We start from the raw sequence: 27697 nt of genomic DNA on the forward strand, positions 1-27697 counted from the left end.
CCCAAGCCAATATTTTTCAGCAGGTTGTCCATCTGTTCAGGGACGTAAGATGTGCAAATAATACAGTGTGTGTGTGTGTGTGTGTGTGTGTGTGTGTGTGTGTGTGTGTGTGTGTGTGTGTGTGTGTGTGTGTGTGTGTGTGTGTGTGTGTGTGTGTGTGTGTGTGGTTGATCGCTCTCTCTGCCTTCTGAGTGATGATCAGTGGAGCTTTAATTGATGGCAGCGCGGCGCAGAGGAGGATGGGAAACTGGAGGACCCATCTCGACACTGCACAGGGTTTTGGAAACCGCTCCAGGGACTCTGAAGGGGAGCTTTCTGAGGAGGAGGTGGCGCACTGAAGTTGGAGCCGTCACCGCGTAGTAAACCTCCCTCCCTCCCTCTCCCTCCCTCTCTCTCTCCTCCCTCAGTCCGGGTGGAGGAGATCTCTCTTGGAGCTGGAGAGGGGAGGTCGGCCGTCTCTCTCCTCCAGCAGCCGCCGGGCTTCTCTGCAGCCTCCCGCCGCTTCATCATGGATCTGGGGACTAAAGGAGTCGCTGGGATTATCGTTCAGGTCGCCCTTCTTCTCTCCAGCTCGCGCGGGACCGCCGGAGAAGGTGAGCAGGCCGTGCGCTCTGTCACTTTTCCCGGAGGAGACGGAGCGAGTCCGGGCAGCGCAGACCCGGAGAGGCGGTTTGAAGCGGGGCTTCAGTTTTCTGTCACGCCGCCTGGAAAAACACGGGACTTCTGTTTTCTGGATTCAGCGATATTTCACCTGTTTGTCTCATTTATTCTCCATGTTAATGTGGGAAAGCGCAGGACGGTCCGTGGCTTGAACGCTGTGGGTTTTTGCGCGTATCGGTTGCGCATCGGCGCTCGGTTGTTAAAGAGAAATAAGAGAGTTGAGGATGTGTGATGTGAATGGTGATTTAAGTTTGACGTTTTGAGGAGAATCTGATCACTTTTATTAATGAACGGCATCGTTATTCTTTTCAGCAGAACGTGTCTTCTGCGTCTTTTTAGAACCCAACTTTATCCAACCCCCGTGCCTCATTTCACGTCTTTTACTAGATTTTAATGACTGGTTTTATGGTCCTCTGGCTGACTGCGGTCATAATTCCTCGTGGAGAGCTTTGCATGTTAGGATGCTGCCGCACAGAGAAGGTTTCTAGTTCACAGGGCTGAATGTTAAACAGGTCTCAGCGGTGTGTTTCACCCTCTGTGGGCTGAAAGACGCGTCCCTGCCGCCGTCAGAGCCAGCTCATCCACAGTGTGCATAAAACAAGGTTATCTCTCCTCTCTCTGCTTAATTTGGTGCTCAGAGCAGCATGATGAGCAGCCTGGGACCGAGCCACGTTTGTGCTCTCAGTCTCCGGAGAGCAGCCAGACGGTGGAGGCGTGAGAGGGGGAGAGGTTGGATGCAGGTTGGAGAGGTGCTTTGACTCCAGGCTTCCTTCAGTCAGTCACAGAGGTGAAGCTGTGTGTGAATATGAAGGGGAGTGCTGCCTGAGACGGGGGAGAGAGAGAAAGGGAGGGAAATCCGGGGGGAGAGAGAGGATAATATGTGATGTATGTCTCTATCGGAACAGATGGCGGAGAAAGTCCTCCACCCCTCCCTGTTTTCGTCTCCTCTTCCTCAACACAGTGCCCTCCTCTCCTCGTTTCTGCTCTTTATTTGACACGTTCCGTTTGTTTCTTGGCTTTCTTCCCTGCTTCTTTCCCCCTCTCCAGTCTCTCTCCTCTCGCCCACCTGTATTGTCTTTTATCCTCTTAAAGCCCACACTTACTACAGTGCAAACTCATGCTACGCAGTCAGACCCACAGATCTTTATTTTAAAGCCTAAAGCTTCTGAAAACCAAACACCAAATATGTCTGAATTTTTCAGAAACGTGTTTAAAATGGTGCACAAATAATATTTAATTGGATGGGATGTGCAGCCATGAAACGCAGAGTTTTGGCTTTGAAAACTTCACTCATTATCTTCAACATATAGCTGCAACAAGCAGTGTAAAATCTTGGTACTGTGGAGTCTAATGAGGCGATTCTTCAGCTTTGAGGTGAATGAAAAGGAAATAAAGGGTGACGCTGAATATTGAGGCATTTTATGTATAAAAGTGTTTTTGTGGGATTCTGATTCTGCTGCAGTTTCGTGTCACTGAGTCAGACAATGCTGCACACATGAAGGAAGGAAGGAAGGAAGAGAGTAATGATGAGAGGAGTGCAGTTGGAGTCGGTGGTTGCATACCTCCTCATCCGTCCTCCCTTCATGAAAGAAACATCTCCAGCCTCGTGAAATACCTGACTCTTTGTATTCTCCTGCTGTTTGTCTCTTTCAGCCTTCATCTTTTCGCTCTTCCTGTTGTTCCCTGCCAGCTTGTTTCCTCCTCGTTTGTCCTCCCAGCACACACGTCTTTATTTCCTTCTATGCCCTCCGTCCTCTCCCCCCCCCCCCCCCCCCCCCCCGGGTCTCTGCCCTCCTGCTGCATCTGAAGCACAGAGCTCCGGCCGCCGTGTCGCTCCCTCTCTCCTCAGTTCCTCCTCGTCTCCTTTCTCGTCTCTCTGCCTGTGTTTTCCATCCACATCCCTTCATCCTCCGCCCTCTGTTTTTATTCCCTCTCCTGCTGCTTTCCTCCGACTTGCACTGTAGTTTCGTAGTTTTCATCTCAGGTGGTTATTTTTGGATTCAGCTAATATGGTTCAACTGCTCAATATGGAGCTTTTACATCAAACAAAAAGCTCCTGACAGAGAGGGAGACAATGATTTGATACTCCTGGAGCTGCGTGTTGTTTCAAGTGTTTCACTGCTCGTGTCTAGTTTGAGCTCTTTACCATAATTGTACTTTACCTGCCTTAGACAATTTATATCTACAGGATCTGTCATTACTCATTACTCGTCTGTCCAGGTCGAAGGTGAGGTCACCTGACTTCATGACACGCACACACAGGCCTGAGGAAAGGTCTGACCAGGCAGTGTAGATGGAAACGCCTTGATATGAACTGTGTGACCAAAGATTTAGTTAATAGGAAGCCAGCTTTCTGCTCTAATTGGATAGTTTCTGATACTCGTTGCTTTGGATACCTTTTGGACAGAAGAAGTATTGTTGTCTGGCACTCGTCAGGAGGACTGAGGCTTGCTTCTGAGGGCTGCGTGTCTCATTTTCAGTCCCACTGTGAGGACTCGCCTTCCTTGTGGGGACATTCAAAATGTCATTTTGGGGCTGAAATGACTCATGCTGTGGTCCTTCTTGGGAGGTTTGATACTGTGAGCCTGGTTGACAGCTTAAGAAATGTGGAAATAATGAGTCATTACAAAACTGAAATTTCATTATCACTTTTCATTCAGTGCAGTCCTCGTTGCAATCAGCATTTTCTGCTGCTGCTCTTTAGTTTTGGTCCGTCTCTCATGTTTATCTCGCCCGGCCTGACCCAGCGGCACGCTCATCATGCTCAGACCATAAACCTCAGCGGCATAGTGATTTCAAACTGGGAGCCTAGCTGCAAGTTTCTGGCTGAGCTTGACGTCCCCCCGCAGACAGCTCGCTGTTCATTAAGGAGGTGCTACTAAATGACAACAGAGTAGAAATACACATTTTAACATCCGCAGATGGCGCTCCGATGACTTGTTAGCCGGAGCTGAGAGTGAGTCAGTAGTGGTACGATTGAAGGACGTCGTCTTGTGAAGCAGCTGTCCCACAGGGCCGTGAAGTCAGTGTGCGTTTAACCGCCATCTGATGTTACAACAGGAAAGAGTCGCTGTGTTCAGCAGCTCAGAGACGAGCAGCCGAATGACGTAACGTAAACAAAAATGTGCCTTAGAGCTGCTGGAGGGAGCGTTTTGTTCGTTTACTGATGTGTGCTGCAGGTTAGTCACGTTGTTAAAGGGAAAGGTGAGATGTTCTTCACCCACACAACGATTCCTCAGAGGGTTCCTACTGTGTCGTAAGCGGCTTAACGTAAACACAGAAACGTGTTTTCAGAATGAGGAGGCAGGTTGTCGCTCAGGCTGGACGTTAACCACAGTGGTTTGATCCCCGAGTCCAGGCATCGATGAGAAAGACTTCACCTGAAACTGTCCCTGCCCCTGTCCCTGTCCCTGTCCCTGTCCCTGTCCCCTGACTCCATGGTAGTGCCATAGAATGTAAAAACAAGCGTCTGTCTGTTCTTTTGTGGTGATGAATGTGCTTTCTAGGAACGGCTGAACTCCCACATACATGCAAACGTACATACACAGTCATTTCTAACAAAGCTTACTGGCTACAGCCAGAGAAAATATTAAAGTTGAAACTTTTTCTTCTGAGCTCTTTTTAAATGCACTTTAAGCCTTTTTCTGATGGTGGAGGTCTGTGCTCCGCCTCTGTGCTCCGCTGCTTCAGCCTCGTGTGTCCAAACGCTTTAATAGAGATGCTGACAGTCATATATTTTGTATTTTAAGACTGAATATGTGGCATTGGATCAGAATTTGTCTGAGAGCTGCAGGAGTGTTTAGACCTTCCCTGCGTCACAATAATAACGCCACTAGAGGTTTGTTTCATTACTCGTCACAGGCAGCAGAGAGAAGCTGCTGGAGACGCTTTCTGCTTCCTTCACTCTTTATTGGTTTGCTGCTGTGCCTCTAATTGTGCCCTCAGAAAGTTTTGTTGTCTTACAACTTGTTTTGTTCGGATTTATTTCGCTGTTCCTCTGAGCACCGCACTACTTTGAATCCATGTCTGTATTAATTAGTGGATTTAATTAGCTTTGCTGCGTTGTTAGCTGGTGCTTTTCCTCAGATGCCTTCAGAAATCCTCTGAATTCTGTGATTGGTTTGCTTTTACTGCTTTGGATCTCAGCTGCTCTGAAGATACGCACTTGGTATGTTCCAAACATGTCGGCCTGGAGGATCGTTGTTGCTTGGTTGTGTTATCGAGGTGCAGCTCAAGTGTTTCGTTCACGCTCTTCAATGGCAATTATACAACTCTCTCGTAAAGTTGGACAAAGAGGATCACAGTGTGTTTGGCCTCGTCAAGCAGCAGAAAGCTTTTACTTTGTAAGACATGTTACACCATACTTGCGAGGACCCTCGCTGACATAATGCATCCTCCAGCCCCTAACCACACATCTTAAAGCTGAGTCCAAGTTTAACCTTTAGACCAAGACTTAAAGGTTTTGTTTTACAATTTTACACAACAAAGGAGGAGTGCCAGTGAGGCCAGTGTCTCAAGGCTGCATGAGCCACTGCTATCGCAACGCAGCCAGATAATCAGCTGATCTGTCGGCGTCGAATTGCATTGTGGGTAATGTTGAGAGAAAAAGCTATTTTATCCTTTTTTTTAACTTAAAAAATGCTGATATGGGAGGAAGGCCCTTTCAAGCATCAAACCTTGAAGAATTATCCTTGTTTTTCATGCTCCCACTGCAGGAGTTAAAAGAATGAAGCACAGTTATCTTTCAGCTAAAAACAGGTTTTCACTGCATAATGCTCGATGTTCTGTGTGTGTCGGCTTCATATTCAGTTTGTCGCTCTCCCCACTGCAGGTCAAATGAAATGGCTGTTTTAGACTCAACAGGGAAATGGAAAGATGCAGCTGCCTGAAGAGAAACATCTGACTGTGTGCTGTTCATCAGGTTCAGGCTGTAAATGAACAAAGAGCCTATTTTTGATTTAAATCCCTGCTTAGATATAAAAAAAGATCTTAGAATTGATCCTTGCTGTTACTCAAGATCTTCCTCAAAATCGTGCTTCCAGTAGAGGAAGAGTAAGGCTGTAGAGAGGGAGACCAGTGTCACAGAGTGCTGCTCCCAGTCCTTCACAGTACACTATAATCAGGCCTTTGAAAAGGCTCATTCAGGGCCAAAATTGGTTCCCCACATGACGTCTGATGTGATGACTTGTGTCTGATTGGTGCAAAATGGCGACTCTTGAGAGAAGCTCTGTTTAATTGTGCACAGCTACACCAAAGCCTGATCATCTTCTGTCAAATCCCAGCACAGTCAGTCCGCAACGTTCTAGTATTTTTAGATACACTCTGTAAAGTAACAGGTGGAAATTGATGGTCTCTGAGTTTTCATGGGAAACTGGTGCCTCCAGGAGACGGAGCAATGCTGACTTGATGATGCTTGATGATGATGCTCATTTGGACTTTTGTTTCTGGCCACCTGATGAATTTAAGTCTAATATTCAACTCTGTTTAGCTGCCAAATGCTCCACGATGTGCACAAGTTAGGTGCTAACTTTGCCTAGTTGTCATGTTTTTTTGCTGCAAACTGATATTTGCCGCCACTAGAAACAGGATTAATGAGAATTAAAATAGCAAAGTTGCATCCTGGAAAACTAAAACAAGTTAAAACAGGCTAAAATGTACAATGTGGTTTAACAGCAGACACACATGATAATTGTCTGGATGAGCAACTCCTTTCAAATTCCACAGTAATTTGGCCTGTTGTTAATATAAAATAATGTTTTAGTGCAGCCTTAAGCCCCGGTCAGTCTCCCTCTTCAGTCGAGCGCGTTGTGCACCAAACTGTACCCAGAAAAAATCAGATTAAAGCACTCAGGGAACAATTTATTCACTTCATTGATCTTCACGGTGATGCCACGTTGTCCTGTAGCCACTGTATCGTGCCATCAAATGTAATTTGAGAATTAAACAATGAGGTCACTGTTACTGGTGTAAGGTTTGTAAGTACCTGAGGGGTAATTCAATTAAACAGATGCACGTAGATACTTTAGTCATTATTGACAGAGGAGGGTTCCGGATGGATCGATAAGGCGGCGTTTGTGCTCCCTTTGAGAACGAAAGCCTGAAGAAGATGAGAGGAACTGAAACTTTAATGGGGAAATGAGTCACTGCAGCTGGAAAAAGAAAATCAAACACAAAATCTAGTAGATAAAAATGTTAGAATTAAAGAAAATAGTTCACACTGTAGAAATGTGTGTAAGTCTTGCATTAGTTGTTGAAGGACTGTGTTGCCAGATTAGATAAGTACAAGAGTAATAATGGTTCTGATAGCCTGAATCCAAGATGAATGAAGGCTGAGGTGAAGGCTGAGCAGATCCATAAAGTCTTCAGATGAGTGACAACATTTAAGAAAGTACGTTATAGCTGAGGGTTTGGATTGAGAGGACGGACGAATGAAAGGCTTTGTCATCAGAAGCTGCACGGAGCCAAAGACCTTATCACCTTGACTGAAAAGCTTTTGGACCCAGAGGAGAATCTGCCATTTAAAGGCCAAAACCAAACAAAAACCACAGCTTCCTGAAAGAAATAAGCTGTCCTTCAGCCGCGTACTCCCCAAAGAGAAAACCTATAGTACATCATTCACTTAACAATCGTCCACGCCAGCCTTTCTCTCCACATTTCATTTGTTTCAGTACTCTGTCTGTGCCGAGGGCAAGGTCTGCCCAGCGCTGTTTATCAGAGTGAATTAAAGGCGCTGAAATACGTCCCGAGAGCTTTTATATTTGTGTTTCTTCACTCGCAATAATTCAGCATCTGAGCAGCAGGACTGAACCGCTTCTGTGTGTCTGAACGTCTGCAGTCGTTCCAACCAGCAGTGTCGCTAACTAGCCAGCCTGCTGGTGGTAAAACCTTCAAATAAAAGAAAATACCAGCAGCAACAAGAAGAAGCAGAAGACAGCTCTTTACTGAGAGTCTTTCTTCAACCAGTGCTGACTACTGTACGCCCAGATGTCTTTTCCTTGATTGATTAGAGCTGAGTGTAACATTGGCTAATGGGAGCTAGCTAGCAGCTTGCACATATCTGCCTAGTTACTGTATAGGGTGACACCTTTGGACAAGTGGACCTTGGCTACACCTGTGAGCCTTCACAGGAAGGCTGTCTCTGACCAATGGAGAACTCTATGAAGTTAAAGTGTATCCCAGTATCACTGTGATTTAATTTCAGATATTTAGCGTCTGTTTTGATGGACAAATGCAGGATTGCAGGTTCATTTAACAACAAATGTTTTCTCACCGCTCTGTGATGGTTTAAGTTTTATCAATCAATCAATCAAATTCAATCAAATTTTATTTATATAGCCCTTTACAATAACCAAAAAGGTACCCAAAGTGCTTTACAACAATGCCATAAAACCATACAGAAAAACGAAAACACAAAAACAATAAGACACAAGTGTTGACCAAGGAAAGTGCCACTGTGCTACAGGTTATTAAAAACCTTCCAAAGGCATATAAAATAGAACAGCCAAAAAAAAAAAAGGGGTTGTTAGCTTTGTCAGAAGTTAACGTTAAAATAGCGTTGTCAGTCAAAGTTGTTAGTTTTATCAGGTGTTATCTTTAAAATAATGTTAGCAGGGTTGTTCGCTTTATCATGCGTTATCGTTAAAATAGCGTTATCAGGGTTGTTAGCTTTAGCATTTGTTAGCTTGAAAATAGCATTGTCATGGTTGTTAGCTTTATCATGCCTTAGCATTGAAATGGCATTATCCGTGTTGTTAGCATTAGGTGTTAGCATTCCACATCGAGGTGGAAGATGGTACAATTTGATTTATGATTCATACGCAGAGGTTAAAAGGTTGGGCTGAATTTATGTAGCAGCTGCTGTTCATTGAGTTTTCTAAATGCACAGAGTAGAGTATTGAGTCACCTTTATAATAACAACATACTTCATAATAATAATAATTAGAGCCTTAACGAGCTGTAGCAAGTGACACGTTCTGCTTTCTTAAGAGAGCGAGCACAGGGAGGACCTCAGCAATGAGCAGCTTCATTATTTTATCAGATTATTCATGTAGGAAAAAGATTGATTCTTGGCTCATTCATAAATTGTTTAACGTACAGTTGAATTTCTAGGAAATAATTACATTTTCAGGAGCACGTCAGTCAGAAGAATCCCGATAACACATTTTCCTCACATCATTCAGCCCTGTTTTTGTTTTCCCAGTCGCCGTCGTCTCGCTCTCTCTCGGTCTCTTCAGTCTTCCCTGAAGTTTTTATCTCCCCTCTGAGCTGATTTCGAGCCGCTGGAGTGTGTGCTATAATCATAGCCTAATGACAGATAATCTCAACAACGCTAAATGACTTTAATCCTAGCCTAATGACAGATAACACCACTGCACTCCCACTGTGTGTGTGCGCGCGCACGCACGTGTGTGTGTGCGCGCGCACGTGTGTGTGTGTGTGTGTGTGTGTGTGTGTGTGTGTGTGTGTGCGCTGATTTGCACTCGTCCCTGGGCGTTTCAATGGTGGTGACTCACCGCTTCCTCGGAGTCGCCACGTTTCCAGTCCGGCCTCAAGTTTTCAACACACTGCTAATGCAATTTAAAGTTTGTCGTCTCGGCCTGCCTGAAAGTCACATTTAAGAAGTTGTTTGTGAGTCTGAGTCGGGTGACTGTTGAAGAAGAGGTGAAATTCATTCATATTCCGACGGGCTCTGCCCCGTCGTCCTGCGGTTAAACTTGATGAGGGCTCCTGTGACGGACAGGTAATCATATTTTCTTTGCTTTGAACTTGGTGACCACCGTCTCAGCTAATTAGGCCGTGAGATCTGCATGGTTTGGTTATTCACATGCTCAGTGTTGAAGAAAACGGTTTGATTATTCAGCTGCTGCAGGCTATGGAGGGATTTAATATGAGTTACATTAAATTATTGAGATGCTGGAGGCTGAATGATAAATTCGGGGGTGTTATTACTCACCCAATGAAGGCTATTGGGTGCCTTAAGAAAGAGTTGGTTATTTAAGCGGCCGATGCTCCAGGGGAATATTAGAAGTGCTTGATTAAATCTCTGAGCTCATGAACTATCCTTCATCTCCTCCAGGATTAATCTGGCAAAGAAAATGCTGAGGATGGAAAGTGTAAACCAGAGCGTATTTTAGGTGAGGTAAAGCCTCGTTCCATGGGAATTTATCGCTTCTCAGTGAACTGGTGTTTCGCGCTGAGAAGAACAAAGCACGAAGAAGAAAAGAAGAACGTACAGCTTTGTGTGGCCGGGGCGAAATTCCCAGGAAACCTCCAGTCCTTTATTTATTTATTCCAATCAGTCAGCATAGATCGGAAAGGAGCGGGGAAAACTTAAAATACCTGCTCCTTTCTCAAACAAATACAAGCAGATGAATTGTCAGAAGACTGTTTACCTTTTTCCAACATATGACCATAACAATAATGCAAAATAGAAAATAAATACTACACATACACACACATACACACATATATAAAGAGTACAGATTCCCTTTTCCTCCATACAATTTTAGTTTTGTTTTTTACAAGCTCCTTTGCTATCCCACATTCCCATATAATGCACTCAGCCTCTCTTTGCACATTTTCTTAAACTGAGAAATATTTGTCCAACTTTTCTCTCTCTTTGTCAGCGAGTTCCACCTCTTAACACCAACAGCAGCCGTACACGTTTGCTTTAAGTTGGTTCTTACAGATCTATGCTTAAAGTTATACCATGAACACAATGACACGTCACATACATCTTTAATGTACAATATAAATAACTTTGGTCCTAACACTGAACCTTGAGGCACTCCACATTCAGTGCTTAAGCATTTAGATGGTTCCCCTTTGTGATTCATGAGGGGGCATCAGCTCGAGCCAGGATGAGGAGAAAGGAAAGCAGCTGAGCTTAAATCCCTGTCATTTTTCTTCTTCAGTGTCATTTATGGAAATGTGTGCAGGCATAGTGGAGCCATGAATGAGATCTGATGAAGTCAAGGTTACAGAACGAATGTGGGGCCACCAGTCATGAATCTGGATTTACTGACCCAGGAACAGGTAGTTAAGTGATGGAGCTGACAGAGGACCGCTGTCCATCCATTTGATATTAGGACCTGCTGCTCTGCTGTATTTGTTCAAGGCCGTCCCCAGAAGAAGTCTGCCTCCAAAAAATGAAGCCATTTGTCAGCCGGAGCAGTCGACATCGAAGATGACTTCTTGTCGCCTCAGATATCAGCCTTCATCTGCTGAGGTCATGATACTCAGTCACTTTGAGAGCGCACACTCAAACAACAAATGGATTTTCCTCTTAAAACTCTTTTTGCACCAGTGGATACATTAGTTATGACTGTTGTAATTGGATATTTTAGTGGGGACATTAAATTTCCCCACTGTAACTGCATTAGTTACCAAGGTCACCATGCTCTTTCAGTCTCTATTACTGCAGGGACAATCCTTTGACGAGACAGATTGTCCACACTGAGGAAAGTCAATGCTGCGGTTGTGCAAATACAACATTTTATTCCAAAGAATGACACGTTCTGTAATAATAATACAACCAAAACAATACAAGCTGTACATTAACAGTAAGAAGGTGACAAGCTTTTTGCATTAGCATTAGCATTAGCATTAGCATTAGAGTGTATCCTCTGGGAACCACAAATATCCACCACAACTTTCTTTTCACAAGGCAGCAGATTTAAATCTACAAATGATAAAATCATTAGACTCTGATGAAGGACCCCGAAACACCCCCGTTCCCTGGATCGACGTAGCAGATTAAACCGGCTTTTCTCGACAGCGTTGTTGTACCTCAGCCACTTGTGGAGGAGTCCACCCTGTGAGCGACTTTGACGTCACTGAAAGCCCTGACAGATTTCCAGCCTCACATTTTGGCACCAGAACGACTTCTCACTGTGAGGCTGCTCCTTTGTTTCCATCAGCCCGCGTCCTGCAGGGAGGCTTTTCCATGTCATGCTTTGTTCATAATTCAGTATTAATTTAGATGTTTTTATTGTCAAAAGTCTCTAAATACAGAATAGAGTAGCGCTTCATACTTAATATGAGACTTACCTTTGTAATGCGTTTGCTGGCCCGTCATAAGCCACAGCTGAGGCTCTGAGGTGTCGTCTTTACACACTGATCACAGTCTGACGCTGCCTCCGGTGTGTATTTTTATGAACCTGGTGACCACAGCTCTGCCGCCTGCCTCTGGAGTGACTGCTGATGAGAAGAAGCAGGGCCGGTCAGTTTGGATTAGAGAGGAGGACAGAGCTGAGTCAGTGGCCATTAAAGACGGATGAGGCAGGCTGAGTCTCAACACGACGAGACAGAGCTTCATCAGAGGTGAGGACAGAGGAGGAGGACGACGGGTGGCGTGGGAGAGGAGGAAAGACGAGGAGGAAGAGCGGTAAAAAGTATGAGAGGATAAACTTTAGGGGTCAGATCTGCAGGCTGTCTGTAGGAGTATTCCCTCTGTGTTTCTCACAACTGCAGTGACATTTCTACTGCATTTCCCATTTCATCCCTCAATGGCTTTCCCATGTGTGTGCGTGCGTGCGCGTGTGTGTCTATGGGTGCCAGCTGTTTTCTGGATGCACCGCATCACATCTTTGAGATGATTTGACTTCATAAGACGGAGGTGGAGGAGGAGGAGGATGACAGGAAGGACAGCAGGTATGAAGGGAAGCTGACAGGGAGCGAAATGAAGAAGAGAGGAAGAAAACAAAGTGGGAGAAGGCTGAAAACAGGAGGAAGAGCAGCTGGAAGAGATGAAGAGTCAGAGGAGGTATTAGGCTGAGAGGAAGAGCAGAGGAGGAGGATGCTGACTGTGTCTAGCTAATAGTTTCCCCTGTCTGTTTGCCTGCTGTGACATTCTCAACCGCCTCTACAATTTCACCCCCGCCGGCTTTTAAGGCCGTCTGAGTGTTCGGCCCTCGGGAGTGCCGGCTCTCTGCAAGGCTGCACTGGCAGAAATATTAATGCCGAGCCAGAAAAGTTTAAGAAACGGCTCCCTGCTGTCGTTTGGATCTGTCAGCGCTACCTTAAACAATCGCCACAGGATAAGTTTGAGTGTAAAGAACCCTCCTCATCACGCACAGTTAAATGTGATGGTGTGCTGAGGATATGAACACAGGCTGCATCAGACAGGTTACAGAGTCCGCCACCAATGACCAGTTTAAAGCTGCACTCATCAGCTTCTTTATCAGTTTCTTTCGCTCATGAGGAATGAATGAACACCCAACTCTGCGGCTCTACGGAGCATTTTAGTGTCTTTTAGCTCACCTCGTCAGCCGTGTTTCTAGATGGAGCTGTCAGCTGTTTGCGACCAACCCAGCAGCAAACAGCAGGCAGTTAGCACAGTGAACACAACGAGCGCGTAGCTGCTAAAGAGCCTGATGATTCCCTCTGCTGCAGGGACTTCATGTCACTCTGCGCCAGAAGTTTTCTCACACCTTTGCTGTAACAGTTGAAGTGGCCACAGAATTTCAGTTGATGCAGCGTTAAAGTAAAATCTGCTTCAGATACAGTTTTTAACAGGATAACCATGAATCAGGGATGTAAAGTGTGAAATATTCTGGTGTAAACACAGAAACGTTACGTGCTTCCCTCTTTAACCCTAATTTAACCTCACCTAGAGCAAGGTGTTGGCATTTGCCTGATAATACTCGATTATTTAGTCGTTATTGCAGCGTGTTACTTCAGCATTACGCTGGCCGTGGCTGAAATTGCTCACTGTTTACAATAAATGTTTACTCTCCATCATTTTATTTGAGTGTGATATTCATCCACTCTGCAGTGCGCTCAGACAGTGGAACAGTGGAAGTGGCCATGGCATGAACGCTGCTTTCTCTTCACAGTCCCACAAATTGAATTCAGTGCTCTCTGTAGACCATCAACATCTGTGATGTGGGGAGCAGTGAATGAGGGAACGTGGGAGGGATCGCTGACGCAGATTTTGTTATTTCTCTGCTGTAATGTAAACTGCTACCCAGGTCAAATCCTGAGCGCTCTCTCAGGGCCGTCTGAAGCTCCTCAGGGAGCAGGAGAGCAGCTGCAGGAGCTTCTCAGGTCTTCACCAGCCGCCTCGCAGCACGATGAGAAATTCTAACCTGGACAAACAAACAACAACAAATTGAATTTCTGAGAAGTGCATCATCAACTCAGAGGTTAAATTGACCTCAAGCTTCAGCAGAAGATTCAATTAAAGGCAGGCAGAGAACAAATGTGTGTAATATGGTCCTCTGCTCCCTCACCGCCACCATCAGCAGCGTCGCTCTGAACAGGACGAGGAGAGTCTCTTTGGTGTGAAGTTTGTTAGTTTATGCGTTATCTGGTGTGAATGTCCTCCTCTGGAAAAAGCCTCTCTGTGGACTGAAGCCTCTGTTTCTGAAGATCAGCCTGTTCAGGGGGATGTGACCGTTCCCACACGCTCTGACAGGAGACCCTCACCACCATATCGTACATTTCTGACTGGAGCTCTAATTGGAGTCTGTCAGGGTTTTGACCTCAGCGTCATCCGGTTACGCCGTCGCGTGAAAAAACCGAAACTCTTCGTTAAAGAAATCCAAGTGTCTTTGTGTTTCCATCCTCAGGAAAGCTGAGCTCTGAGTGTGTGAGACGCAGGAGAAGATGGAGAACATCACATCATCTGCAGAGAAGTTTCTTTAAGGAACACTTCTAATGTCTCCAGAGGGAGTCTAACTAAGTAGATGCTGTGATGCAGCTCCTGTTGTGCTTCAGTGAAGGTGGAAACAGGCTGTGCGCACACACACACACACACACGCACACACACACACACACACACACACACACACACACACACACACACACACACACACACACACACACACACACACACACACACACACACACACACACACACACACACACACACACACACACACACACACACACACACACAGGACGAGATCTCCATGGATGCCTTTAGTCACGTCGTCCAATTTCCCTCCTTTGTTGCTGATATAAACTGTGTTATTGCGGTGCCAGTGCAGTGAGGGTTTCTGGTCTCCTTGGACCAGCTGTTAGAGAGAAAGTGGAAATGGTCCCCCCCCCCCCCCCCCCCCACACACACACACACACTCTTTAATATTTCCCAGATAGCTCTCTTCTTCTTGGCACCCTGCTGGAGCACAACTGTGTCTGACAAGCCTTTAAAGTGAAAGTGGCAGAGAAGTGCAGCTTTGCCTGCCGTTGATGTGATGGTTAATGTTCTGTGAGTTTAGCCGTTTAGCCTCAGCTGATGTAGATTTAAGGCGGAGTGAGCTAAAGGTGAGCCGGGTCAGGGCTGGACGTTGATGTGGTTTATGATGATTTATGGCGACGCAGCCTGAGACCCGCTGCGGGGCCTCGCGATACGCCAGACGTTAAACATGAACACTGGGCTTCAGCCGACCCTCGGTACATTTCACCGTGGAGTGATCTCTAACCAGACCTGGACCCTTTTTACCCAAGAACAAAATCAATCCAGATATCTTCTGTCACGTTCAGTTTCCTGGCAGCGCTGACTGACAGCCAGAGCTCGAGCCGGGCGACATTTACAGGATGAAATACGAAATGTTGGAGTGTTTCAACACTGATAATGTGCTGATATGTTGAATATTATTGTCGGTGCTCATACAGCCTTTAAAGCCTCAGTGTGTAGAATTTAAACATGATTGTTATCAAATTATTCTGCTCACATAGTTTTTTGTGAAATTGACGCAGTAATGCTAAATTCAACAGGCTGTACAAATACAGTATTTACATAGCATTTCAGAAAAAAAAAGTCTTCATGTCAGTAAACGCCTGGGGAGGTTTAATGGTGATGTTTATTTTTACCACATCACCTGTCGTGTTTTTGTTTGTCTAAAAGTTTTTTAAAGGATGTTTTCTCAAAAGCATTTACACCAACTCTCTGCTTTTATTCCTACCTGCTCTCTGAGGGCTTTTCCACAGGGGCTTGTTTATATATCATTCATGGCCTGATCGATGGAACATTTTATTTCTAAAAACATGGCAAAAATTGTTCTGTCTCTCAAAATGGAACAAGAACTTTGAATGTTCATGTTCAGATTTCTAATCTGGAAATGTTAATCTGCAAACTGGCACGTTTGGTCAGATAATACCTATTCTTTAAACATAACATTTCAGGAAACTTGTGATATAAAGATGAATTGTCTCCATGTGAATAACCAACAGGGGAAGCTTCAGGGTGATTTCTGTTCATAACACAGTTTTGCCTTCTTCACCTGGACTGGATCCTCGTTAACATTATACATGGAAATGCATCATCTCGCTTTCAGGAGGGTCCCAAAACATTCACTAGCAGACAGTAAGGTACGCAGTCTCACACCACAGTACGAGGCTCCGCTGTAACTTTGCAGTGGACTGTCTACTGTCCCCAGAACAAGACAAAAGGTACAGTATGCTGCTCTGGCTCTCATTTGCATAAAGATAGTTTGTAGAATAAGCTCTTCTGCTGGTGCAATGCAGAGGTTTCAGTTTTATGAATCCCCAGTGTCCAATTCAGAGTTTCATTTTTGAAATAAATTAGATTTGCTGAGGTGCTTGGATGATGCGAATATCCTCGTGCTGTGTATTTTATTTGAATGACAGAACAAAATTACATTTTGTGCCCAACAGTTTTTTCTTTCTCCGCGGAGACTCATTGGTCCGCTGCTCTCTATTAAGAGACATTTGCAGGCAAATATATTCAAATTATTTACTTAGTGCAGCCGGTGAATTAGTAGATATTTTATTATACATATCTCCTCCTGGAGCCATTAGTAGCAGTGATGTAGCCTGCAGCGTTCCCTCTAAATCTGCATATTTCTGGCCTTCTGATTCTCAGCGTTTGAGCTGAGCCCTGGTGGACGCCGTGTTTGTCGGCAGCTCGTTTCAGCTCTGTCTGCGTTTGTGTGAGTTGAACCTGGCGGTTTAAAGATGGCGAGGTTTTAAATGCTGCCGTGATGTGGCTCAGCGCTGTTTTGATCACTCCATTTGGTTGATGTCTGTCTCCCACACAGACGCCCACGTCGCTGCTCAGTGTGACGCTCTTCAATGAGGATGGTTGTTCTGTCCCTTCAAAGGCGGCTATAGATTAATGTAATGCAGAGTGGTGTGTGCGTCAGGATGCTGTTTGTGTGGGCTGTTTTTTGTGCTCCACATAACGAGCTTGTTACCTGGTCTTCTCTGGCTGGGTAAAGGTCGAAGGCCAGAGGGAATCAGCATGATGCAGGTGTGTGTTTGACAGCTGGATGCAGAACTGGAGACGAGAAACAAACATTCCTGTTGTTAGAAGAAGAAGAAGCAGCGGAAGGTGCCGGGCGTCTCAGTTTGGTAGCTGTCAGACCGGCTGGAAGCGTCTGTGGAGAGGAAGACCGACAGGAAGCTGGCTCTTCAAAGCATTTTGGGACATTGAACAAAAAACAGAATAATAACCGCTGATCTTCTATTTCCAGCTTAACAGTAATGTTCGACTTACATGTGATTGCTTTTATTTCCTGTAAGATGGGCGATGACGCAGCATGAAGGTGGAGAAACATCTAAAATGGCGTTGAGACCATCGTGTTCTGCACAGCGTTCTTTACATCAAGAACATTTGGGCGGAGAGTCTCCATCACAGCTGGCGGATGTCCTTGATGAATCTCAGCGTCCTACATATTGTCCTTATCACGAGTATCACGTTTAGAAACCCACATTTCATCACCTTTTATTAACTCTAGCTGCAAACTGCATTTGCACGTCTCAATGATTCCGCTTAATAGAGCTGCAGACTGCAGGAAGTAAAGCTGCATGAGCCAGTGCTTTTCAGAATTGATTAGGATTAGGCAATATGAATATCAGCATCACAGTAACTCTGCGACAGTAAATCGAGAGCCAATTTAAAAACTCGGTCGTTCATTAGAGGATATGAGTCGTGTTTGGATCCACTGGTCAAACAGTGTGTTGAGAATCTTTGTCGCCTCTGATGAAGAGCAGTGCTTCGCTAAGCTTTTCTATGGGAACTCTGAAGGTTAGGGTGCTAACATGTCTGAGATGAAGCACAGGCTTTGGACTCGGGTCTTGTGGTTCTTTTTGGGAACAACTCTTGACAAACTTGTACCAAACAAGAAACTCAAAAATGAGTTTATGACTCAGAACGCAGCTTTTCGCTTTAGCTCTGAGCTCTATGACAGCGAGGAAGCCAACTGTGCCAAAGAAAGTTCAAGAAACAAAAAGGCAAAGCAGCTCACCATGTTCTGTTTTAGTCTTTGTTTGTGCACATCTGTGGGGGAGCAGGCCTGAACCCCTTCGGGTCAAACTCGAGGTAGAAGTTGGGCGGATTAGTAAAATGAACATCGACATTTTCTGCTGGAGGATGATTGTTAGTGCTCCGGAGCAAAAACAACCGTCGCCGGAGCCTCATTATCCTGCTTACCGCTACACACTCTGAATAGCTAAACACGTCGTCCCGGCTCATACTGAGCAGCACTGAACTGGGTTTTTGGGGCTTACAGAGCTCTGAAGTGCAGGACCTGCGGTGATGGATGGAGCTCATCGGTATTCAGGCTCTCCAGCTCTGTCGTGGACTCTGTGGGTGCTTTATATTTCAGCAGAACAGCAGAAAAGTGGACGACGCAGGTGAAGGTGGTCTCCTCTCTGTCTCTGCTTTTATTCTGCCTCGTCAGTGTCTGAACGCCTCGAATCTCCAGAATCTGTTCGAGGCTTTTTGATGCTGTCAAAATCAACAGTTATCATCTCAGCAAAATGATGTGCTGGAAAATGAATGACGGGGAGACTTAGCCAGAGGGTGAGCGATGGCTGTCCAGGAGGATATTTGACTGTAATGAAAACATATTTCCCATCACTCACGTCAACATAATGGCTTCCTGCCCTTGCTGCTCGAGCCTTGTGCGACTTCCCTTCTCTTATTGTTTCACCTGAGGCAAATATTTTGTGGGCCAGTATTAGATCAGTTAATGCTTTTATTCTGCAACTCAGCAGAGATGAGCCAGCAGAGTCGCTGCTTATGTTCTGCAGTAGGTTGAAAAATCATCTCATCCCAGAATGACATATTCTTGTGAATGTTGCCCCTCGACTTGCGAAGGAATCGTGTTTTATGCTGCTGTTAATCCCTAAAATACAACCCTGATTCCCAGAAAGCTTGGACGCTGTGTACAACAGTAATGAACAGTCTGTGATCACTCAATTAAATAGTGTACAAAGACATAATTTTTAATGTTCATCAGCTTCATTGATTTCTGTAAATATCTGCTTATTGTGAATCTGATGCAGCAACACGTTTCACAGACAGAACGCTCCAAAAACACCTGTTTGGATCTTTCCACAGGTAAACAGGCTCACTGGTAACAGGTGAGAGTGTCATGATTGGGTATGAAAGGGGCGTCCTGGAAAGGCTTTTCTACATTTACCCTCCGTGAGACGTCGAGGCTGACAGAAAGTTTGTTTCCGTGCCGAGGAGGACGGCGCGGTGGTTTAATATTCAAAAGCTCTCTGTTCTACACAGCCAGGGTCAGTTTCAGGGTTCAGTGGCTGCAGAGTCCAGCAGGTATTCAACATTTAGCTCCGTTTTCGTCTGAGCCGTCTGCGCTTGTGCTCCGCTGGTCACGCTGTCAGGGACGTCCACTCTTAAATGCCAAAGCTCGGCTGAGGAAAAGAGGCCCGGTGTTTTTAAAGCCTCTCACTCCGCTGAGTGTTACCTCAGCGAGGATGTGCTCTCACCACACATTATCTCCTCAGGGATTACAGCACTCAGTATTGGAGAGCTGTCCCTCTCGTTTCGCCTCTTCAGACTACTGTAATTCACCTGCTTTTCACGCCGAGGGCTCCCCCACCACCCACAGTAACAAGAGTCTGTTAGGCCACGGCCTGTGGGGATGAAGACTATTAGGAGGAGCTTCAGAGGAGCAGACTGCATTTAAAACAGTGGAACTTATTATGTATGAAGCTCAAACCACTCTGCTGCTCACAGCAGACTCCCAGTGATGCTCAGAGGTGATTTTCTGTCCACTTGTGGGCAGTAGAAAAAGCAGCTAACATTTTCACGTTTAACGCTGTCATAATAAACTGGCCATTTCACATTTAGCGCCGTTTTGTCTCTGCCGTCTCCTGAGAGAAATATCTGAGCCTTGAGATGCTAAATGCTCCACTGTGTTCACCAGCCGGTCGTTAGCTTCATCTGTCTGCTGGAAATGAGGCTGATGAGAGCGGCGAGACTCAACCAAAACAGTGTTAGTGATAATTCTCTGTGGGTTCATCACTGTACGACCCATTTTGTCCCACGTCACTTTATTAAGCCCCGTATTTGATGCTATTTATGGCTGGCGTTTTTCAGCAATAGCCGTCCAATATATCTGCTATAGCATAAGCACCCAGAGGGACTCCAAAGATAAGTGTATGTGCTGGGGCATGTGCATATTTCACATAACGCAGAAGAAAACATGTCATCATGAGCGCAGTGTTAGCATGTCAGATGTCACTGCCGCCTGTCGTCTTTAACCTTTCTTTATTAAAACACTGTGACACGTTTTGTTCGGCTGCGCTGGAAGCAGATGAGGAAGTCGCTCTTCTTCTGCTGCCTTTTTTTTGCCTCCGTTGTTTGATACGTGTCATTTTGAACAGAACTCTTGGACCTGCATTATTAAAACACACCTGCTGTTCCCTGCTGTAAGCGTAGGCTTTACCATTTCATCCTGCAGTGAAAGACGCTTGTAGCCAAACCACAGAAGAGAAGGTTGATCTTTACACTAACTCTGAAGCAGTACTCAGGTTCTTTAAAGAAGTAAAAGCAGAGATACCGCGATGTGAAAATACTACATTAGTAGTTATTTTAAAGCCCCAAAATGTTTCAAAGGGGTGCATTAGTGTAGAATATTATGTTATATTAAGAACAAAAAATGCAGAATACTAATTACAGCGCTGTAGAGGTGCTAGCGCTAGGCTAGCTAAGCTAAGCTAAGTTAGCTTGTTTCCCAAAATATTAACCTGTGATGGGTCTCGTTTGTTAATTATCAGCCTCTCGTTACCACATTTAAAGGGAGACATGAGCAGGGGCGGGGCTTGCAGACCAGCAAGCCAGGCAGTTGCTTGGAGCCGCTATCCATTAGGGGGGGGCCCGGCCACTTATTTACAACAACGATTATTGATAGGTCTGGGCTTTCGGGGACCTCTGTTGGTCCCTGGACCTCACTTTGAGAACCACTGATCTATTTTTTCAGTATTCATCTCAAATGTCCCGGAAATTGTGCATTTATGGGTGCAAATTTTTGTGGCGTGCATGGATGGGGTGGGGGCCCCCGGGATTTCTTGCTTGGAGCCCCAAGAGACCCTAGCAGCACCACTGGACATGAGTTAAATTCAGGTAATCCGGTGCGACCTCCACACAGCAGATGGCTGGACCTCTGGCCTCTTCGCTGTGTTAGCTGCGTTTTAACAAATGTGCCAGAGAACCTGCTGTTTGTCACTAAACGGGGAAGGTGCACTTTTCTTGATTTCGCATTTCCTTGAACACTATAATTATGCTTAAGTTTCAGAGTTCAGCTATAAAAGCTATGGTAATGCTTAAAATGACAGCTGTCGCACTCATAATTTCATGGCGGTTACTTTGAGTGTGATCTGACGCTGTTGTGGCGTCCATCTCGTTAACTTGTGAACGCTTCAGGTTAAAATGCGGCCCGACAAACGCAGCGTCAGTCAAACCAGCAGGCCGCGGTGGATATCAAGAGGCTGATGAAGACCTCGCGTTGTTCAGATGAAGTACGCTGATGTTGACAGAGTAATCAAAGTTGAAGCCTCGGCATGAGAGTTGTGGGCCGGGATCGGACCGTAGCGTGAATCATGGTAATTGGCTCTTGTCTCGGCGGTGGAGAACAACATCCATTAACAGAGAGGCTTTAGATGGAGGCAGCGTCAGTTTGGTTTTGGCTTACAGTTACAGGAAAGCTATGAATATTTACTGAGCTGATGTTCACGAGTGTGTGTGGGCTACAGTCACGCTGTGCATTCATACTGTGTCTCATGTACTTTATTATTCCTCCATATTATGCACTTTTACATAGCAGTACACCCCCAGTCAAGGGTTTCTGCATGCGTCATTAAAACAGGCCCAAATAACATTCATTATTGCATTATGCAGCGTATAATATATGATGTTTTTATTGCAGCCTGTCATAAGTCATTGAAGAGCAAAGGTTTCTTCTGACAACGCTGATTCGTCTCCATCAGCATCCAGCCTGTAACGAGCCAGTCAGGACGCCATTCATCTCCACAGCGCGACATGATTACAGCGTTCACAGAATTACACCATTCATTCATCCAACTGGACATTATTACTCTGTTCATTCATCTAATATGGTGCCATTAGAGCCGAAAGCCCTGTTTCCACCTGGGGAACATTAGACTGCTGCTCCTCAGTGATTGGACTCCACTCTGACCCTCCTGTGAATATTCACCCTTCGCTCTGGTGAAACTAAAACCTGCCCCAGCAAACTTCTCTTAGACTTCTTGGGATGTGGAAAGCTGATCATTTTGAGGTGCAAAGCTCTCACCTCTCAGCGCCAGCGAGCTCCCGTCCCGCTGTTTTCAACAATCCTCCGGTTTTTCCGCTCGCACTAAAAGATGGAGAATAATCCGTCTCCTGATATCCTCAGCGTGGTTTTTACTATCGATCCCTGCTCTGTGAACCACTCAGCTGTGTTTTTCACTCTGAAGAAAAGTTTGGACGCTTCCTGCCTGCTGCTTTTATGATTTTCAACCACAAAAAACTATTTATACTCGTGCTGAGGGGAGATATTCCTGGATCAGCCTGCTGTTATGAACTACTTTCTGTTCACTGAGAGTCTGGAGCGTAATGTCAAAGGCCTGTTTCCACTCAGCTGACATTAAAGCAGCAGCTCAGTGATAAAACTCCACTGCTCTTCAGCTGCTCAATGGTGTTCATCGAGGCTAAAAAACTGTGAAGCTCCTGCCCCGTTACCTCGAGTATTCTGCTTTTCTGAACCTGAAGTGCCGCATCACTCAGGATAAGTGTTGTGGTACTTCAGTTCAACCATCCCCACCACTCTGAGCCTCTTACTTTTGTCTCTTTGGCTCTTCAAAGACGAGTGGATGCTGCTGTGGAATCTGATGAATGCTCTAGTTTCTTTATTACAGCCATGTACTACATTACAGCTCAGTTACACTGTATGAAGGGTTGTTATTTGACCGCATGAATCACTGAAGATTTGGATCATTTGCTGAAGCTGTTTGGATCAGATAATTAGATTTCAGACCCAGTTATGAGGTTGAGCTGGTGAAAGAGTTTCATTGAGTGGGGGATGATTTTCCTCTGTGCATGTTTGTTTTTGTACGAGAGTTTACTCTACAGACGAGCATCCAAGCTAACAAACTGTCATGAAAAATGAAGACACAATCAACATTTCAGTTTAAGGATACTGCCGTTCCCTCTGTGGCTCCACACATCAAAGTCTGGATATATTTCTCACAGATGAGGCTGCAGCTGCTTATATGAGCCAAGTTGTTTAAAGCATTTTGGGGCTCCAGAGGGAGCTGCGTGAAGTCTGATGAAGTGCCTCAAGTGGCGTCGAAGTTTGAAATTTAAGAGATTTCCACATCCTCCTCGTCTCTGCTTGAGGCTAGCAGCTTGAAGTTACATTCACATCAATCTCGGGACCTTCTGGCTGCGTCTGAGGACGATTAAGCCTCTGGAGGCAACATCCAAAGATGCAGGTCCTCCGATGTAGTCATCTGTTATCCAGATATCCAGGCCATGTGCAAACAGAAAGCTGACCTTGTTCCTTGCCCACAGATTGTGTCTTCATATGCAGATAACATATCTGAATCTCAGTGGTCAAACTGCTTTGTGAAGAGGAACGTGTGGAATAAAAGCCGCTGATATCTCTGGTTCTGCTGCATCGACTTTGGTCAGTCTGACTCGAACCGCTGGAGTCGAAGGAAATGTCAGAATTCACAAAAACTTCCCCAGGTTTACTAAAAAGTTTTACTCTCACTTGAGGTGCTTTTTGCCAGGTAATGCACTGAGCTGAAGGCTGAAGCACCCTTTCCAAATAAGTTCTCATGTCAGACGTGTCAGATCAGCTGTTTCCACACTGAGAGGAGAAGAAGAAGAAGTTTCCAGTCTCAGAGCATTTGTTTGCAGTTAAGCATATCAAATTATCACAATGACATCATTAAGTGTGCTTTTTTTCTGCTTTGTGATTGGTTGACAGAGGTGTGTGACAGCGCGCTGGTGTCCAATCTGCCGCCATCGTCCTTCAGAAGCTCCTCCCAGCTGTCCAGCAGCCACGCGCCGGGCTTCGCCAAACTCAACCGGAGGGAAGGTGAGGAAGAGTTTGCCTCAGTAAGACTTTAATCAGGTTATTTAACAAAGCTGAGCGGCCTGCATCCCTAACTGGACTTTTATTGTTATTGCTGTCAGTGTGTTGAGGCTTGTAGTGCCTGTGATTGTCCTCTAAGAGGGGACATGAGCTTCCCCTTCAGTCCACAGAACTGTGAGGTCTATCTGAGTCAAACAGAGACAATAGAGGAGGGAACGAGCTTCGCCGCTTTATCCCGACATCAAAGCTGAGATTCAGCTGGGAGGCTGGGATGGTTTAATCTGGATCTGAATGATTTTCTGCACCTGGGAGAGCGAAGGCGGCCGAGCCTGCACAACGCTGCAGTTTGATGGTCGAGGCTTGAAGCAAACAGTATTTGTGTTGATGATGCCGCCAGTCCGCTCTTTGTTTGCTGGTCTGACTTTGGTTCTTGCTAACAGTGGATCGACGGAGCTCTACCACCTGTAACAGTCCCCAGCACTTTGAGTTACGTTTAAAGGTTATCTGTTACCTCAGAGTGCAGCTGGAGTCTGATTCACCTCCAGCACTGCCGACGTTACAAGCTGCCAGTAGGCAGGAGGGGGCAGAGGTCGCACTGATACTTCAGGTCATGTAGTTGAGACTGTGAGAACTAATTTTCATCGCTGCCCCTTACTGATCCAGAGCCAGTCTACTGCAGTGCTGCTGACATTAGCTGCTCTTTCATTAACTGTTACAAGAGACAGGCGAGCCAAAGGTGTCAGATATGAAAAGATAGCAAAGATATGTGAACACCTGCAGTCAAACTCTTTAATGGAAACTGGGACCTTTGACCATTTTCACTAATGATTTTTTTTTTCTTTTTTAAAGTTCTTAACGTCGCAGTGGCCAGTAGATATTTACAACGCCATGGAAAACTAGGACAGTTTGACCAAAAGCAAAAAGAACCGCCACTTATAGCTGCTTCCAGAGCTTTCAGCTGCATCGCACAGTCTTCCTGGAAAGGAAAGAAATAGAATGTGGTTTTCAGTCCTTTAAAATGAGAGCGAGGTCTTCTGCAGAGCTGCATTTTGACAAGAGTATACAGAGAAACCCTCATGAAAGAGGCAGAAATGCTGGTTTGTCCAATGGACCTGAATGCAGCGCAGCCACAGAGTGTTTGAGGAATTTCTCAGGTGGAAACTGTCTTTCTGCTGCGTCCCCCTCTGTGCGTGCTCAGATGACAAAGCACGTCAGCAGTGACCTTGGCGTGTTTTGTTTGGTTAGCTGGAATGACCGTTTAACGTGTGTACTGAGAGGTGAGACTCTCACCTTTTCACTCACTGTAGTAAGAACACCTTTTTCTAAAAGGAGTCCAGGCACGCAGCAGTAAATTCAGCTGAGACCTTCACAATGAGGTGTATCTGAGAGGGTTGGTATTAAAGAATGAGTACAGTAGATCACTTCATCACAGTTAGTGTGTGATGATACGCGAGCTGTGGCTGTCACACGAGCAGATGTGGCCAATGATGTCCATCTGTTGGCGCTCAGAGAGGGTGTCTCCCCCTTCAGTGCAGACTTTCTGTTTCCCTGTGTGATAAAACAGCATCACGTGTCCTGACTTGGCGGTCAGGTGAGGCACAGTTAACTTTGCTCCTCTTGTTCCTGGTGCCTCTCCTGAAGCTAGCAGGTGAGTCCTCAGATTTGTGGCCAATGTAGGAATATTTCTAGGGTGAGGCAGCTGCATTTTTTCAAAAAGTTGGAAAACAACCTCATCATTTACGGTGTAAAACCTGAAATATTTGCACACACTGCAGCACAGACGGTTCAGTGTTCGTCCAGTCAGCACAGCTTTGTTCACTCTTGTCTTCCTCCAGTTTTATTTTTGCACTTAGAGTCTAAATAGCTTGAATTCAAACAGGTTTTTTAATGAAAAGTTACCTCCCTGCAAAGGAACTGCTGGAACGTAAAGGACAACACACTGATGATATGCAGCACAACTGCATGATTACCCTCCTCCATTTTTGCTTTGACAGCAAATAAAAAGGCTTAAAAATAACTTAAGCACTGTGGAAACATTCATGGATTCTTCTAATCTGCTCTGGTATGTAGTAAGTAGATCAGGAAAGTTGTGTGCGTCACATTTCCTCCTCAGCAACATTCATGGTGCAGGATCCCAGATAGCAACTCCAGCTGAGGAAATCAGTGAATAAATGAACGTGGCCGTCTCATTTCCATCTCCTGCTGCTGCTGCTAACACTCTGCCTCCTGTAGTTGTTCTCTGCACAGCAGCTTCGCTCTCAATTCATTTACCCGCTAAGTGAACAGAGATTATCAGTGTTGGAATAGCACCTACACAGCATCTTTACAGGGGACTTAATCAGTTTGCCTTGCAGCTGAAATCCATAAGATTACCCATATTCTAATAATCATCCAGGCAATGTTTACATGCATATGTTATTTACAGGTAGGGCTTATTGTAGCACCACATTTACACAAAATCTTGTTTTGCATTGCATGTGTTGCTGACTTGAACTTTATGGAAATCTGAGTGGCTTTCAAACAGGACACGTGAGCCCTGAACGCTGCGCTGTTTGTGTTCCCTGCAAACTGACCAGCTGCATTCACCGTCAGCGAGAACTTAAACGCCAACATCAGCACGCTAACATGCTCAAAATGCTACAAGACAAGCTCAGGTGAGGCTGATGGCAGTGCCTTTAGTTTGCAGGTATTTGGTCATAAACCGACATACTGGACAAATTGGACCAGCAGGCCAATGGACAGCCGGACACTGTCATCACTAGAGCCCTCTCCGTGTCCCTCACGAGTCCGTGGACGTGAAAAGAAGATTGTTTAAACTGAAAAAAGACGAGTGTCTCACTGCTGCGGCTCTGCCAGTGTCTCTGTTGGAGACACCTCATGAAGCCCAGCAGCTGTCTCCCTCTGCAGAGACCAGAGGACGTGACACTGTGCTTTAGACTTTGACCTGATGGAGTGGATCACAGTGGAGGCCTGATGGCTGACGCCATAAAACGCTCTGTTCGTTTGAGATGAATGGCCTTTTACCAGAGACCTGCAGGATGAATGACTCCTCCTTCAGTCTGTCCATCCGTTTTCTCTTTTTCTTCATGTTGACACTCCTCTTCTCTGTCTTTTACGTCTCTTACCTTCCACCCTCTTCTTCTCTTCATGCCATTTTATTTCCCTTTTCCACCTCCCCTCTTCCTTTCTCCTCCCCCTCCTTCCATCTAAATTGCTCCTGTCCATCTTCTGCTCCTCTGCACAGTCTCTGTTCTGCTGTAATGATTAGTTTCACTCCGTCTGCACTCGCGTTTTCATTTTCATTTGAGCAAACTAATTTTGCCGGCTCTGTCTTCCTGCCAAATGTTAATAGCAGTCTTCATGTTTAAACATCTTCTTTCTTCAGGAGGCAACGCAGACAGTTATCAGTGACACCACTGCAATTATGCTGGAATGGGCTTGAAAAGAATAATTGCGCCACTGTATTCGTTTTCCCAAAGAGTGAGAGTTGAAGGTGGAACGAAACTTTAATTGGAACCTGTAAATTGGGACTTGCTTTGTAACAATGGCCAACTAATCAGGTATTGATCTCTGTAGTCTGTTGTCCTCTGTGGCTTGTAAAAAGCTCCACCACAGTAACACTTAAATCTCTGCGGGCGCTTCCTGTCAGTGCACTGTTTCCTTCATTGTGCTGTTCTGGTAGCATGAGCCAAGTCAAAATAAAGACAATAAATCCCCAAAAT

At 45.4% G+C, this 27697-nt stretch overlaps 1 protein-coding gene across 1 annotated transcript in view; it reads left to right on the forward strand.

The window, feature by feature from the left end:
* The first annotated feature begins 430 nt into the window (after nucleotides 1–430).
* LOC139338966 (contactin-associated protein-like 4) overlaps nucleotides 431–27697 on the forward strand; it is an 83493-nt gene continuing 56226 nt past the window's right edge. The window contains exons 1-2 of the mRNA XM_070974342.1: nucleotides 431–593; nucleotides 23868–23978. Coding sequence (XP_070830443.1) covers nucleotides 509–593; nucleotides 23868–23978 — 196 coding nt within the window. The 5' untranslated portion in view covers nucleotides 431–508. The remainder of the gene's footprint in view (nucleotides 594–23867; nucleotides 23979–27697) is intronic.

This window comes from Chaetodon trifascialis, chromosome 11, assembly GCF_039877785.1.
Source record: "Chaetodon trifascialis isolate fChaTrf1 chromosome 11, fChaTrf1.hap1, whole genome shotgun sequence".
Taxonomy (NCBI): Eukaryota; Metazoa; Chordata; class Actinopteri; order Chaetodontiformes; family Chaetodontidae; genus Chaetodon; species Chaetodon trifascialis.